The sequence below is a fragment of the Carassius gibelio genome, chromosome A20, assembly GCF_023724105.1.
Source record: "Carassius gibelio isolate Cgi1373 ecotype wild population from Czech Republic chromosome A20, carGib1.2-hapl.c, whole genome shotgun sequence".
In the NCBI taxonomy this organism is placed as follows: domain Eukaryota; kingdom Metazoa; phylum Chordata; class Actinopteri; order Cypriniformes; family Cyprinidae; genus Carassius; species Carassius gibelio.
Window position 1 is genome coordinate 12,872,725 of NC_068390.1, and position 15,598 is coordinate 12,888,322.

The window sequence follows — 15,598 nt, forward strand, 5'->3', positions numbered from 1 at the left end:
TTTTTTTTTTCCCAAAGAAGTTAACACTTTTATTCAGCATTAAATTGATCACACGTGATAGTAAATAAATGTATAATGTTACTAAAGATTTATATTTAAAATAAATTAAGTTCTTTTGAATAATCTATTCATCAAAGAATTCTAACAAAAATTTTATCACAGTTTCCACAAAAATTATTAAGCATCAAAACTTTTCAATATAGATATAATAAGCAGAAAACCATGTGACACTGAAGATTAATGACTGCTAAAAAAAGCTTAGCCATCACAATAATAAATAACATTTTAAAATATATTGAAGTAAAAAAAAAGTTATTTTAAAATTTAGTAATATTTTACAATATTACTGTTTTAACTCTATTTTGCATTACATAAATGCAGCCTAGTTGAGCATAAAAAAACCTTTACTGACACCAAATTTTTGAACAAAAACCACAATGCAATATATGTGTACTGTGATGAATAACATAAACTATCTGCATCCAATAATGCTAATGAAAAGCACGCTAATACAAACAAACAGCAACAACAATTGTCTTATTATTTCTATAACACCTGCCTACCATTTGTTGGAGACAATTTCCAAAACACACCTCTTGTCTTGTTCTTTATGTCTTTTTTCTAGGATGTTTACAATTCATCCTGCTGAGCTCAGACTTCGTGTTCATAAAGGCATCTGCACTGCTGGCAGAGCTGTCACCTCAGAGGTAAGAAATGGTTTCACAGCTCAGAATATCTGCTGCACAGCAGAAAAAATCATGCTGCCCACAAACACAGTTGATCATTCAAAAAGTCTCAGCCAGGGAGGGCCTTATTCTTAGATTCATCCACAAAGTCAGCCTTTTTTTTTCAGAAACACAATATGGATTTGCCATGATGTGTCCAGTTTTCTGAAAGATTAAGATGGTCCTTTGGATGTGTTGATGAATTATTACAACACAAAACTGTGAGATCAGGTTGGGCATATACTGTTGTCACTTGAAAAGCTAACCTAACTGTGAATAGTAGCCATGCAACATGTTGTTAAAGAGCCTTAATTTGCACTCATAAAAAATAAAGGTATATTTTCAGCAGTATTTATAATCATAAGCATGCAATGCATGTGAAAAGTTACCAAGTCAATTAGAAACAAAATTCGCTACTGTAATTATTAACTTATAATTGCATTATACTTCACCACAATCACAAAATATGAAAACATGAGTAAATACATCTTATGAAGGGTATACATTGCATCACATTTTTTTTTTTTACCAAGGTTTCAGAGTTATCTCAGTAACATGTACACATCCAAAAAACATTTATCACTGACAAACATAAGCAGTACTGTTCAAAATGTCAGCGGTTTCAGTACAAAGCCTAGAGGCACTCCTTACACTGCAGAGTTTCGGCCCGGTTCTTCTGAATCATGATGCAGAGCTGGAGAACCAGCTGTGGTGCGCTTTCCAGAAATGTCTCCAGTAGACGGAGCATGTTGACATCAGCATACTCATACATCATGGCCCAGTAGAAGCGTCGCTGGTTCTCCTTTTGTCTGCGGCTCTGGATGCCAAGATACATTGTTCTGATGTACCTGCAGAGGTGCAGATGCAGAAGAGAAGGAAGGCAGATATAGTATAAAGCTGGAATATACAGAGAACTATTTACATTTCAGATGAAAATAACAGTAATCACAGAGGAGAAACAGAAAAAGAGAAAACAAGGGGAGGAATCAGTTAAACAGATTGAAATCACATATCCATTATGGATAAATTCTCTTCAAACCAGTGTTGTGTTGGGGAGGAACACACAATCTCACACATACACACACACACTGCTAGAATGTCTCACTGAATCTTCACTTGTCTGTGTTTTTTCCAGACAGAATGTAAGTTTGTGTAATAATCTGTGTGTATTTTATTATTATTATTTTTATTTATTTATTTTTTTCCAGGGTACATCATTACTAGAAGGTGGCAGTAAAAGTGCTTATCTTTATTAGGGAGTCATTTGAATGATTAACTCACTCGATTCAATCAATTAGCTAGCAGCTAAATCATTGGTCATCTGTATCATTCACTTAATATAAATGTCTGTATTGGCCGACTTTTTACACTTTTGATGTAATTTCCAGGGAGAAATTAGTATTGTAGTAATTATATATTCACTTATTCACTCAGTTATTACAAAATATCTCTTTATTTTGCTGTAGATCAGATATATTTTCTTTTGTTAATCAATCAGTCATGTGCAAGTGCTGCCTGCAAAGTCACTGCCTTATGATGAGGTCACTAGTCAGCTGCCCAAGCTTTCATGCGCAGCCACTGTCTTTCTTAGTCATTTGAATCAGTCACTTAACCGATACAATTTCAGTTTCATTCCTGATTAAAATACCACAACTGTGTGTTGCTCAGAGACGTGAAAATTAATTAATTAATAAAAAAAATTCACTAATATTATATATATATATATATATATATATATATATATATATATATATATATATATATATATATATATATATATATATATATATATATTTCTGCATTAGCAGATGCTTTTATCAAAAGCGACTCACAGTGCATTCAGGCTAACAATTTTTACCTATCATGTGTTCCTTAGTGTTTATTAGGGTTTATGTGGTTTAGTAATCAGTAGTACATGATAACTAGAAGTGGATAGTTATTCCAGCATACATACAGACTGCTAATCTAGCCCTATTTTTCTTCTCATCCTGTATTAAAGACACCACTATATACCGATTGGGATAGTTGCCAACGGGCACCTGTCTAGGCAGGGATGGAGACAGGGTGTGCTGTGTCAGCAACTCTCAGGGATTGATTATGTGTGATCTTGAGCATGGATCATCTTCTAAAGCTCAACACCATGGAGTCACTCTATATTTATTGGAAGGCACAATCTTGGGCCACATTTCTCTCTCATTTCTTATCTAAAGCTCAATTACGATGTTTTCATGTGAGAAGCTTGGACACATTAAGAGCCTATGTGCTCAGAGGAGAAAATTATATTTAGCCATATTACAGTGTTAATTTCGTTGACGAAGACTATGACGAAAAATATTCGTCAACTAACCTTTTTCACGGACGAAAACTAAATAAAAACTAAATAAAAATTCAGATATGATGACGAAAAACGTGACGAAATATAACTGACACTTTAGTCAACGAATAAAAATGAGACGAAAATATATGGGAGGGACGAATGGAGAAGAGATCCAATCAGAGCGAATCTTTGAGGGTAGGTTGATCTATGCAGAAGCAGCCGAGCCATTTTAAAAAGCCACGGCAAATGCAAGCGCAACAGGTAAACAAAGCAGCAGTTACACAGAAAAGAGAACAAAGATGAGTTTGCAGAAATTCGCACAGTTTCGAGGACGTTTTCATAACAGTTAAGTTATTTACACAGGGAACTACACTGCAACCTTTTGAAATGCCATTGCGACCCAAATTTTTATGGGGTCGTAAATGTATCACTGATTATTTTTGTACCTACTTATGTGTAATGCTATGTTTTAATATGAGCATTTATTAAAACAGAAATGTGTATTCTAAGAAAACGTTTTATAACGTGCTCCAAGCATTCAACACATCAAGTTGGCTTCAGCCCCGCGATGCGGGAAAGTTGAACTGAGCAGAGCAGCTGGTTACTCGCGTAACACTGAACCGAGCTCTCTTTCAGGACGTTTGCGTCCTCCTGCACCTGAACGAACAAATACAAATCGCATTTTAAATAAACATAAGAAAAAGAGCGAAAAGTGAAAGAGCTCAATTCAGCAGCGTGGTGTTCTGGTGTTCAGGGGGCAAGCAGAGACGCGTCTCAAAGTCTTCTTGCTTTTGTACCGAGAACAAATACATACTAAATATGTCGAAATACCCGTCTTGGAAAGTGTGTTCGAAAAAGTCTGTAGTTATGTATTCAGTGAAAGTAAAGAGTTGGAAAGAAATCGGATGCGTATCTTTATAATGGATGCATTTGTCTCTTAAAGTGACCTCGCCAAATTTACTAGCTCTGCTGTCAGTGTCTTTAATGTATGAAAATGAAAGTAAATCACTCACTGCTCTTTATTGAATTACTTTGTAGTTTTAACAAGAATTTATCCAAAGTCAATCCGAAAATCAGATAGAATAGACTATATTGTTTTACGAGTGACTAAAAAAAACAAAACAAAAAAAAAAAAATATAAAAAAAATTATAAGGGACCTGAGCATGTTTTGCTTAAGTGTTTCTTTCTTTAATTTCTAATGCAACCTTTTCACACCACAGACTGAACCAAATTAAGCATTGCATCAGACATTATCAAGATGAATTTGTTGTTCTGACACAGTTTAACCCTGAGTTATTGTCATATTTTATTACCAATTTCTAAACTACAGCAAATAAACTGTGATATTGTAAGAAACGTTGAAGGTGTCTGAATACATTTTGGTTTGATTGTGTATTTTATTTTACAGTGAAGACTATGCAGTGCTATTTTAAATGAACAAAAACAAACTTAAAAAAATTTAAACTTTGTGTAAATAGCACAAATAAAGAAATACAATGAACATACAATACAAATATAATATAGGTGGTTGTCTATTTCAATAATACTGTACTTCATCTTGAAAGAATGTCATATGCATTGCATATCATTCAGGACGAATGCATATCTTTTTCAGAGAGCATGTATATTTTTCATTGAGAGCAGGCCTTATGTTTATTTTATAAATACCATTCCATAACAGACTGATGGAAACATTTAGTCAAGTCAACTAAGTTGACTTTGTTCTACTAAAAAAAAAACTAGACTAAGACTAAAAGACTTAAGACTAGACTAAGACTAAAACTCTTATGATATTTAGTCGACTAAAACTAGACTAAGACTAAAACATTTCAGATGACTAAAATGTGACTAAAACTAAATGGTGTGTTATTCAAAAGACTAAGACTAAGACTAAATCCGAATTTGCTGTCAAAATTAACACTGAGCCATAATAACAGAACTGAGACGTTGTGGTCAACAGGAGGTAAATGGGACTCACTGGCCCAGTATCTGAGAAAATTAAACTGCCTCCTTAAACAGAGTGTAATGATACAACTACACCACTAGACGGTTCACTGTATTGTTATGTAAAACAGGCTGTAAAATACATTCTGTAAAAACTGCAGACATTCAGTTACTTAAAGGTGCTTCAAGCTAAAAATGTCCCTACTACCTGACAGATATAATAAAAAAAGTTATCCTGAGAAGCCACACTTGTCATGATAGTCCTAGTACACTGATACCAAATACATAGATACATGAATTTCTATGCTATATATTTGAATATGTATCTAGTTATTCAATGTAACATAAAAATGTTGAAATATCACTTGTTGATCTGATCTGATTAGCAGTTTTATACTTTTTTATTCATATATATATATATATATATATATATATATATATATATATATATATATATATATATATATATATATATATATGCCCCAATGAGGGCTAGATTTAGGTGTTGACTTTCATGCATTTTTCTAAAAAAAAATAAATAAATTTTCGAAAAAATTCATAGGAAATTAATAGCTATAGTTCCCCATAAGAACAAGTTGGAAATAAAGCTGCAATTATGAGAAATAATGTCACAATTATAAGAAGTAAATTCACAATTGTAAAATAAAAATAAAGTTGCAATTGTCAGATGTAGTCACAATTAAAAGAAATAAAGTCAACCTTTTTTTTTTTTGAAGTCGAAATGCCTTCTTTAAAAAGCACATCATCTAATCAATCTTGTTTGAAAATATTATAAGCATTTAGGAATCACTTATGGGTCAAAATGACATGCATTTTGTGAACTTCAAATCTTTGTTGCACAGAAAGCAGTGTATTACTGCACAGTACAGTAAAAGGACTGATGGGAAACACATTTATGCACAAATTTCAAAGTTAGTCGCAGATGCCATCCCACCTCCTTGGCTCCAGTCCATTACATGTTGACGAGCGTAATCTGCCTTCTCAGCTCTATGTTTCTTTCATGTCTGCTTTTGCCATTCTGTTTGCTCAATATGTTCTTTATGGTTTACTCATCCACACCATCTGTAAATGCACCCCGTCTCCCTGCTCTCCACCTCTCTCTGGACCACTGAGCTGTGAAAGCTGTTTACATTACACTGAAATCTACAAAATCTCATTTTTACTTCTTCAGGTATGGATTTTGAATATAAAATCTCAGCAGCAGGTCCTATATCAGTATGAAAGGGGCAGCTGCTGCTTGAAGTTGCCATATCTGCGCAATCTGCTCAGAGCTACTTATACGCCGAGAGCAGCTCACCTGCTCTGTTTACACACCAGCTACTCAACACTGCTACACCTGCTCTAGCGTTTAATGTACACATTAAGTACAGAACATGGCTACAGCTGCTCTAAAGTCGCAAACACAATAGTTTCACAGATGCTATCTGCTTTTGAAAACGTAAATTAGTGTGAAACTCATTTTCATGTTAAACCCCTTTACGAAAGTACTGAAGCTACACAATGGTATACAGTGATGGTTTGAGATAGGCTTTTTGATATACTGAAAGTCAACATGAACATAAACTAGCACCAACAGCTATTTAGGAAATAGCTAGTGAGCAATGTAAACTATCTATTATCTATTTGACTATTGGTGAACATTTTAAACTAGCTGCAATAGCTAACTGGCCAATTGGATACATTATGAACTAGCCTTATATAGTTGCTATTGATGAACATTATAAACTGGCTACATTAGCCAAGTCATGGTAAATATTATGACCTAGGCTTATATCTATTTGGCTAACAATAGACATTATTATACACTAGTCTTAGCTATCTGGCTATTGGTGAACATTATAAACTAGCCAATATTTAGCTCGATATCGGTCGAGTCGATATTTATCTAGTTCATTTCATTGGGTTTTTTTTTTCAAATGAATTTTTGATGACGTTTCCAAAGTCATAATGTAAACATCTGCCCAACAATGACATTTATTCCGAAGAAAAACAGGAATAGTCATTAAGAAACTAAAAAGAACTTTAACATCCATTTGAGACTGTCAATAAATTTTTCTCTAAGGCCTTATTGTCTTATGATGACTCTATACTGTGACTATTTTTTCTTGCACATTTGCAGGTTCTTCAGAAAATGACAGCACGTCTCAATGACTCTTGAATCACATGCTTTTTTAAAGCAAGCGTGCCTTTAGAATTGTTCACCAGAATGTGCTTTGAATGGAGCGTAATCTCTCTCTGCCGCTCACTGCTCTCATGAAGCTAATTACAACTATAATCATCTTTCCATTCGTTGCAAAGCTTAATGGCTTCAACAGGAGCTGGTAATTATGTAAAAGTAGGAATAAAATTTGGTGGCAAACATCACTAACAGCAACAAAAAGACATTCTTGTGCACATCGGCAAAGCACATTATGCTTCTTTGTGAAAGTTAATTCTTCAAAACCCATCTCAGCACAAAATGTTACAGAAACAGCTTTTTTCTCTCTGTTTTAACATTATATGAGGATTTTATGCCTTTAAATTCAAGTTATGTCCACACAGTCAGTATTTGTATAACAAACTGATGTTATGATGAAACTAAAGACCCGTGTACAGTGTTATTGAGAATAATAAAGTAGTAAACAAAACAAAACAGAAAAAACAGTAGGTAGTCAAAGCTTGACCAAGGAATCTGAACATAAATGTAAAAGACTCTCAAAACTCAGTCAGGAAAGAACAAAATGTACACTTAATTTACAAAGGCAATGTGAGGGCTATATAAATATACTGTAGGGATATAAGATACTGTATAATAAGACTAAATGAACAGCAACAAATGACTAAACAAGAATAACAAACTACAATCTATGACTAAACAAGATTGAGCAACAACAACCAATTACTAAACACATTTGCATCTGCATCTGTATCACCGAACGTGTTTGTGTCATGTTCGGTGATACAGGAAACAAGGAGAGATCCAAGTACAGGTATGATGTTTTATTTTAAGGGAAAATCCAAAGGGGTAAACAGTCCAGGCAGGGTCAAAACCAGAGTATCCAAACAACATGAAACAGACAAGAACACACGGCAAGGGCAAGACTACGGAAAACATGAAACATAGACAAGGACTCTGTGACACATACTCAGACAGACTGGGTATAAATACACAGAAGGTGATGAGGGAACTGGAGACAGGTGGGGAATAATCAATTAACTCAAACAAGGAGGAAGGTGACCAAATAAGGGAACAGACAGTTAATTAAGTGCCAGACACCGTGGGAAAGGAGGACACCTAGTGGAAACCCAGGGAACACAACCCAGACACTGTGACAGTTTGCTCATCTGCAGTACATGCATAGGATGTTTCCTATCAGTTTAGAATATATCTTTAAGATGTTTATGATTTATAATGTATCATAAACATCTTATGAATGTAAAACTCACATTTTTAAAGACATTCATCAGATGTTTGTACACAGCAGATGCTTTTCAGATGAAGAGATCTTTAACATACATTTTGCAGGCATATGTGTGCTATCTGGGTAATGACTAAACAATAATAACCAGCAACAATCCATGAATAGAATCTTTCCAATTCATGGCTTGTTGCAGATTATTATCGATGACTAATAACAACCAATGAGTAAACAATAACAAAAATCTATAATTAAACCAGACTGACCGACAATAAACAATAAGTTAAACAAGACTATGTCCAACAACTTCCAAGACTGATCTATGATAAAACAAGACTGTCCAATGTAGGGCTAAAAATGGTCGTCTATCTATCCAGACCTATCCTCCATAACAAAAGGTACATTTGGAATCATTGAAGCCACAGAGGCACTGATTGTGATCAAGGCCTGTAGGTTCGACATGTGTATCCATCGGGGGTCTGCTAATTATCACACCTGTGGCACGGTGGGGAAAGCTGTAATTTGATGATTTGTCAGTTTGAACGGCTCATATTTGGTTTTTAGTCACATGGTCAAGGAAGGGATCAAAGAAGATTGTCACTGTTGTTCTGTCTCTTTTCTTGGCTGGCGTTCCCTCTTTCTTTGCTACATTTTACATACATGCTGGGTACAATTAACTGTTTATGTTTTACTATCCTTCGTCTCTTTTGTAAAAATTTAAGTTAACCATAAATTAACCATAATGTAATACTGTTATGAAACAGGTTCCTGGGCACCACCATCTCTCAGGACCTGAAGTGGGACAATCACATTGACTCTATTGTCAAAAAGGCCCAGCAGAGGTTACTTCCTTCGACAGCTGACAGGAACAGCTGATACAGTTCTACTCGGCCATTACTGAATCCGTCCTCTGCACTTCATTAACTGTCTGATTCGGCTCAGCTACCAAAACTGACCTCAGAAGACTAAAGCGGATAGTCTGGACTGGTGAGCGAATCACTGGAACAACTGTCCCACACCACAAGATCTCACGAGTACTCATCCAGAGTGAACGAAAGAACCGGTAAAACCATTCTGGACCCCTTACACCCAGCACACTTCCTCTTTGAACTGTTGCCGTCTGGTCAAAACAGCCATACATAGGAAAAGTTTCTTCCCTTAGGCCATCTACCTCATGAACAGTTAAATTTTCTCCCCACTGTGCAATAAAACTACCCATGTGCACTAACCAACTATCTACACTTATATTTCTTAAAAGTATATTATTGAGTTAAAGGGTTTGTTCATACAAAAATGAAAATTATGTCATTAATGACTCACCCTCATGTCGTTCCAAACCCGTGAGATCTCCATTTATTTTCGCAACACAGTTTAAGATATTTTAGATTTAGTCCGAGAGCTCTCAGTCCATCCATTGAAGCTCTGTGTGTACGGTATACTGTCCATGTCCAGAAAAGTAAGAAAAACATCATCAAGGTAGTCCATGTGACATCAGAGGATCAACAATGCTTCAAAACATTCTAACTGACCCTCCGATGTCATATGGCTCTTGGACTAAATCTAAAATATCTTAAACTGTGTTACGAAGATGAACGGAGGTCTTACGGGTTTGGAACGACATGAGGGTGAGTAATTAATGACATAATTTTCATTTTTGGATGAACTAACCCTTTAATAAATCTTACATCTATCCACATTGCATTTTTCATCATTTTCTAAATGATCATTAATATAATTCATGGAAAGATGGCAAAATTTAAACATTAAGCATATACTTAATAAAAACAACAAAATATATGCCAATATTTTCTGTAAGTAAATTAGCCAATTTTGTTTAAATGAAGCATTTTGGAAATTAGAACACCTTATATTTAATTCAGAAAATGTATAATATTCTATTACTTGGTATGTCCTCCAGAACTTAAAGTATACTGCTCTGACCATTCTTGGCAAGTAATTTGATTGCAAATTATTGCACAGACACTATTTAAACTGAACTGAGATGACATCACTGAATTCAGTGATGAACTGCCTTTAACTGCCATTGTGCATTATTGACACACTGTTTTCCTAATGAATGTTGTTCAGTTGCTTTGACGCAATGTATTTAGTTTAAACTGCTATATAAATAAAGGTGACTTGACTTGACAAGTTCATGACAAATTTTCACATCTGTCCTGTTTAACTCTAGTACAACCTCCTTAAACCCTCTGGTCTTTAATGGGGAGTTTTGCTCAGCTCGTCTCTACAGAATCCCCAACAGCTACACAAGAACATTGAGATTAAGATAGAGATTGAGTGAAATCTCATTAAGATTGAGTGATTCAGGGAATGAGGAGAGGGTAGCATCTTCTATTTCAAGTTTTTGTATTACATCACACAGTAGTGTATGAATCCATGCTCCCTCACACCTTCAGCACTCATTCATCCCTGAATAAAAGCTTTACTACCACTGAACATCACTGTGGGTACCAAGCACTTCTCACTGTACTCCTCCTTAATCATTACCAGAACATTTTGGATGCTTTTGGATCCGAAATGATTGACTTGGTCTCTTGAGACCAGAGTATGGTTTCCAGAGGCTATATTGTGTAAATATGGGCTTTGGAAGAGGTTAAATGAGTTTATTTTGCTTTGGCTACATTAAGTAATTCTAGTGGTGACAACAAGCATGCATGTCACTTCTGCAGGCTGCGTCATACTCTGTGTGATAAAATGTCACTCTTTTCATAGCTTTTGCTGGCTCTGAGACACTTGCATGTTATTTCTCCTGCTCTTTCTATAGCAAAACTTCACTCATCACTAAATAAAACTTAAAGTGAGGACCTGATTATTTCAGAAGCCTTGTCACAAGTCCATTGTTTTTGAATGTCGGTGCTACTTCTGCTATATTTTCACACTTAAAACAATAATTTGGTATTCCTCTTGTATCATTTTCCTTTTTTATGCTAATAGATAAATCACCTTGCAGTTTTCTCCCAAGTGGATCCACTGAAGCCAGTGTTAAGTCAGAGTATGATTCAGTGGGCTATAACACTTTTAATTGTCAGGAAATTACTTGTCTTTAAAAGTTTTGGTTCAGTATACTTACCTGTTGATCAAAAATAGCCTCAAACCTATACAATTTTTTGTTGCTGTTTGTTTTATTTAGTAATTTTGAGGAGGGTGTACTCATTTTTGCAACACAAAATTTTATCACTTTGATAAGAAAATTTTATTTTTAGGAATAATTTTGGCATTCTTCTTTGGTAATTGATCAGGCAGGCTTGTTGGAACATTATATCCCTAAAGAACCCTAACATGTCTTCTAAGTAAGGAGTAATTGCTGAATTCACTTCTGTCACCAAGACAAATTCCTTGTGTGTGTAAGCACACTTGTCAATAAAGCTCTTTCTGATTCTGATTCTGAACTATTTTAATTATAAATTATGTGCTAACTAGTCTCAATTCAACATTAACATTGAAATGCTACCTATTGCAATACAATACACATATTTGGCTATTCTAACTGCACTTATTTCCATCCTTGGTATAAGTAGCAGTGGGTGTAAATGGACACAAAATGTACATTTACATTTACATTTATTCATTTAGCAGACGCTTTTATCCAAAGCGACTTACAGATGAAGACAGTGGAAGCAATCAAAAACAACAAAAAGAGCAATGATATATAAGTGCTATAACAAGTCTCAGTTAGGTTAACACAGTACATGTAGCATGGGATTTTAAATAATATAATAAATAAAAAGAAAACAGATAGAATAAAAAAAATAGAGCAAGCTAGTAAGAGGTCTTTACACATACACACATATATATTATTGCATAATAAATGAAAAGAAAAACCTTTCAAGAATAGAATTAGAATATTGAGTGTTAAAGTTAGAGGGTCAAATAAAGATGGAAGAGATGTGTTTTAAGCCGATTCTTGAAGATGGCTAAGGACTCAGCTGCTCGGATTGAGTTGGGAAGGTCATTCCACCAGGAGGGAACATTTAATTTAAAAGTCCGTAAAAGTGACTTTGTGCTTCTTTGGGATGGCACAATCAAGCGATGTTCACTTGCAGAACGCAAGCTTCTAGAGGGCACATAAGTCTGAAGTAACAAATTTAGGTAAATGGGTGCAGAGCCAGTGGTAATTTTGTAGGCAAACATCAATGCATTGAATTTTATGCAAGCAGCTATTGGAAGCCAGTGCAAATTGATAAACAGAGGTGTGACACGTATTCTTTTTGGCTCATTAAAAATTAATCTTGCTGCCGCGTTCTGAATTAATTGTAAAGGTTTGATAGAATTGGCTGGAAGACCTGGCAAGAGGGCATTGCAATAGTCCAGCCTGGACAGAACAAGAGCTTGAAAAAGGAGTTGTGCAGCATGTTCAGAAAGAAAGGGCTTGATCTTCTTGATGTTGACTAAAGCAAATCTGCAGGATCGGACAGTTTTAGCAATGTGGTCTGAGAAAGTCAGCTGATCATCAATCATAACTCCAAGGCTTCTAGTTGTTTTTGAAGGAGTTATGGTTGAAGTGCCTAACTTGGTGAAATTGTGATGGAACGATGGGTTTGCTGGAATCACAAGCAGTTCTGCTTGGCAAGGTTGAGTTGAAGTTGATGGTCCATCATCCAGGAAGAAATGTCTGTTAGACAAGCTGAGATGCGAATAGCTACTAATAGGATCATCAGGATGGAATGAGAGGTAGAGTTGAGTGTCATCAGCATAGAAGTGGTATGAAAAGCCATGTTTCTGAATGACAGAACCTAATGATGCCATGTAAACAGAGAAGAGAAGAGGTCCAAGAACTGAGCCCTGAGGCACTCCAGTAGTTAGATGTTGAGACTTGGACACCTCACCTCTCCAAGATACTTTGAATGACCTATCTGATAGGTAACACTCAAACCATTGAAGTGTGGTTCCTGAGATGCCATTTGCATCTGGACCTGGTGATTAAACGTGTCAAAAGCAGCGGACCGATCAAGCAGGATAAGTACTGAAGATTTGGATTCTGCTCTTGCCAGTCTTAGAGCTTCAACAACTGAGAGCAAGGCCGTCTCAGTTAAATGTCCACTTCTGAAGCCAGATTGGTTGCGTTCAAGGAGATTGTTGTGTGTGAGAAATGTAGAAACTTGTTTGAACACAGCTCTTTCAAGTATTTTTGCAATGAAAGGAAGAAGAGAAACTGGTCTGTAGTTCTCTAAAAGAGATGGGTTGAGGTTGGGTTTCTTAAGTAGTGGAGTTATACGTGCCTGTCTAAATGATGAGGGGAAAACACCAGTGTGGAGGGAAGTGTTGATGATGTAAGTGTGTGCAGGTACCACTGCAGGAGAAATGGCTTGAAGAAGATGAGATGGAATAGGATCAAGCGGGCAAGTGAGGAAAATGTTTTAAAAAGCATGCGAGAGTTAGATGAATTGTTAATTTTTTTTTTATTGTAATTTTTTTAAATGTACAGTTTTATACCATCCTGCTGTTAATGTTTCTTTAGTCATTCGGCAATCACAGACTGAACCCGGTAGGGAAACCACCCTTAAACCAACAGAAACCAATTATGATACAAAACTAACCAAAAACAGTTCATCATAAAAAAGACCGACCAACAACCACAAATGAGTAAACTAAACAAATCAACTAAAATCTATGATTAAACAAGACTGACCAACAACAACCAATGAGTAAAAAAGACAATGTCCAATGAAGACTTATCAACAACATCCAATGACTAAACAGCAACCAGTTATGGGTGGCTAAAGATGAGGATTCAATAAGTACTGTAAATGAAACAAGATCTTACAAGATACAGTATGCAAAATAAAAACTATATCACTTAATATTCAGAAATGATTCTTAAATTCTTGCAAAAATGATTTACAGATAAAGGCTGTCTACACATGAGAGAGATTGCTTGCAGTTCTCTGATGATGGATGATGTGCATGTGTGAAAGGCTGCCAATGTTTTTGAAAAGAGCTTCACTCTGCTGTCATTGTATATCTGAATGCATCATGCACAGAGCCCATTTACCACTTCACTGCATGAATCAGATTTCTTGGGACAAGTGGCAAAACTGCACATGCATCTGAAAAATGCAAAGTGAACAGGACTTTTCACCAGAGTTTCACCTGTCACAATGTCAACAGGATGAACGGTGTAGCTTGCTGAGTTTTTCCTCAACCGTGCAGCTAGTGTTTCAGCTCCATTTCACCGCTCAGTCATTCAGTCAGCTGACTGAAGGTGACACAAAATGTTCCAGGGAAGGAGCCTGTCTGCAGGAAAGAAAAATCACTAATGAGATCTCAATTGTTTCTACACTTATTAGATATCTTGAGCAAATGGAGACTTTTCTCCTGATTCTCATGCAGATCTACTAATAAAATGACTTGTGTCCCCTGTAGAAACAAAGTATAATGTGAAGGCATAAAAGAATGTACATAAATGTAAAAATCATTTAGGTAACACGTTACAATAAGGTTCCATTTGTTAACATTAGATATCATTCACCGTAGAAAATATAAAGATGGAACCCACTATGGTATTTTAGCCAGAAGCAAAAGTTTAAATGTCTTGATGGATTTGTTTATTACAACACACATTCTTTTCACTTGACAATATATAAATTGATGGACTGGAGTCATACTTATGGATTATTGTGTTGTTTTTATCAACTGCTTGGACTCTCATTCCGACGGCACCCATTCACTGCAGAGGATCCACTGGTGAGCAAGTGATGTAATGCTACATTTCTCCAAATCTGTTCTGGTTAATAACTAAACTTTTCTACATCTTGGATGGACTGTGGTTTCATTTTGGGGTAAACTGTTCCTTTAAATGAACACAAAAAGGGGAATGTCACATCATCGACCCTCAATGGTTTGCAATCAGGCCAGATTTCAGTAAAACACAAAATATAGAGAAATGCCTAAAGACAAAGTTGAAACACACAAAACCCCCAAATGCTCAAAGCATTTGCCCTTAACGTACATAATTTAGCCCACTCTTGTAAGACAGGGCTGATCTTCTCATGCTTGAACATATACCAGCAGAACCCAGGACTGTTTCAGCCAGAATGTGCATAAGATCCATTATTCAGACCTATTACATCTGATTTTTGACAGGTGTCGGTAGCTCTGCACAGGGCAGGAGAAGACAGGGAGAGGAGGAAGAAGAGAGAGAAAAGGCAAGTGATGGGGTAGGGTGAGAGGA

At 35.7% G+C, this 15,598-nt stretch overlaps 1 protein-coding gene across 1 annotated transcript in view; it reads right to left on the reverse strand.

Moving 5' to 3' along the window:
- The window catches only part of LOC127939040 (XK-related protein 6-like), a 47,196-nt gene that overhangs the window by 6,188 nt on the left and 25,410 nt on the right, over positions 1-15,598 (reverse strand). Inside the window, exon 2 of the mRNA XM_052536030.1 lies at positions 1,377-1,573. Coding sequence (XP_052391990.1) covers positions 1,377-1,573 — 197 coding nt within the window. The remainder of the gene's footprint in view (positions 1-1,376; positions 1,574-15,598) is intronic.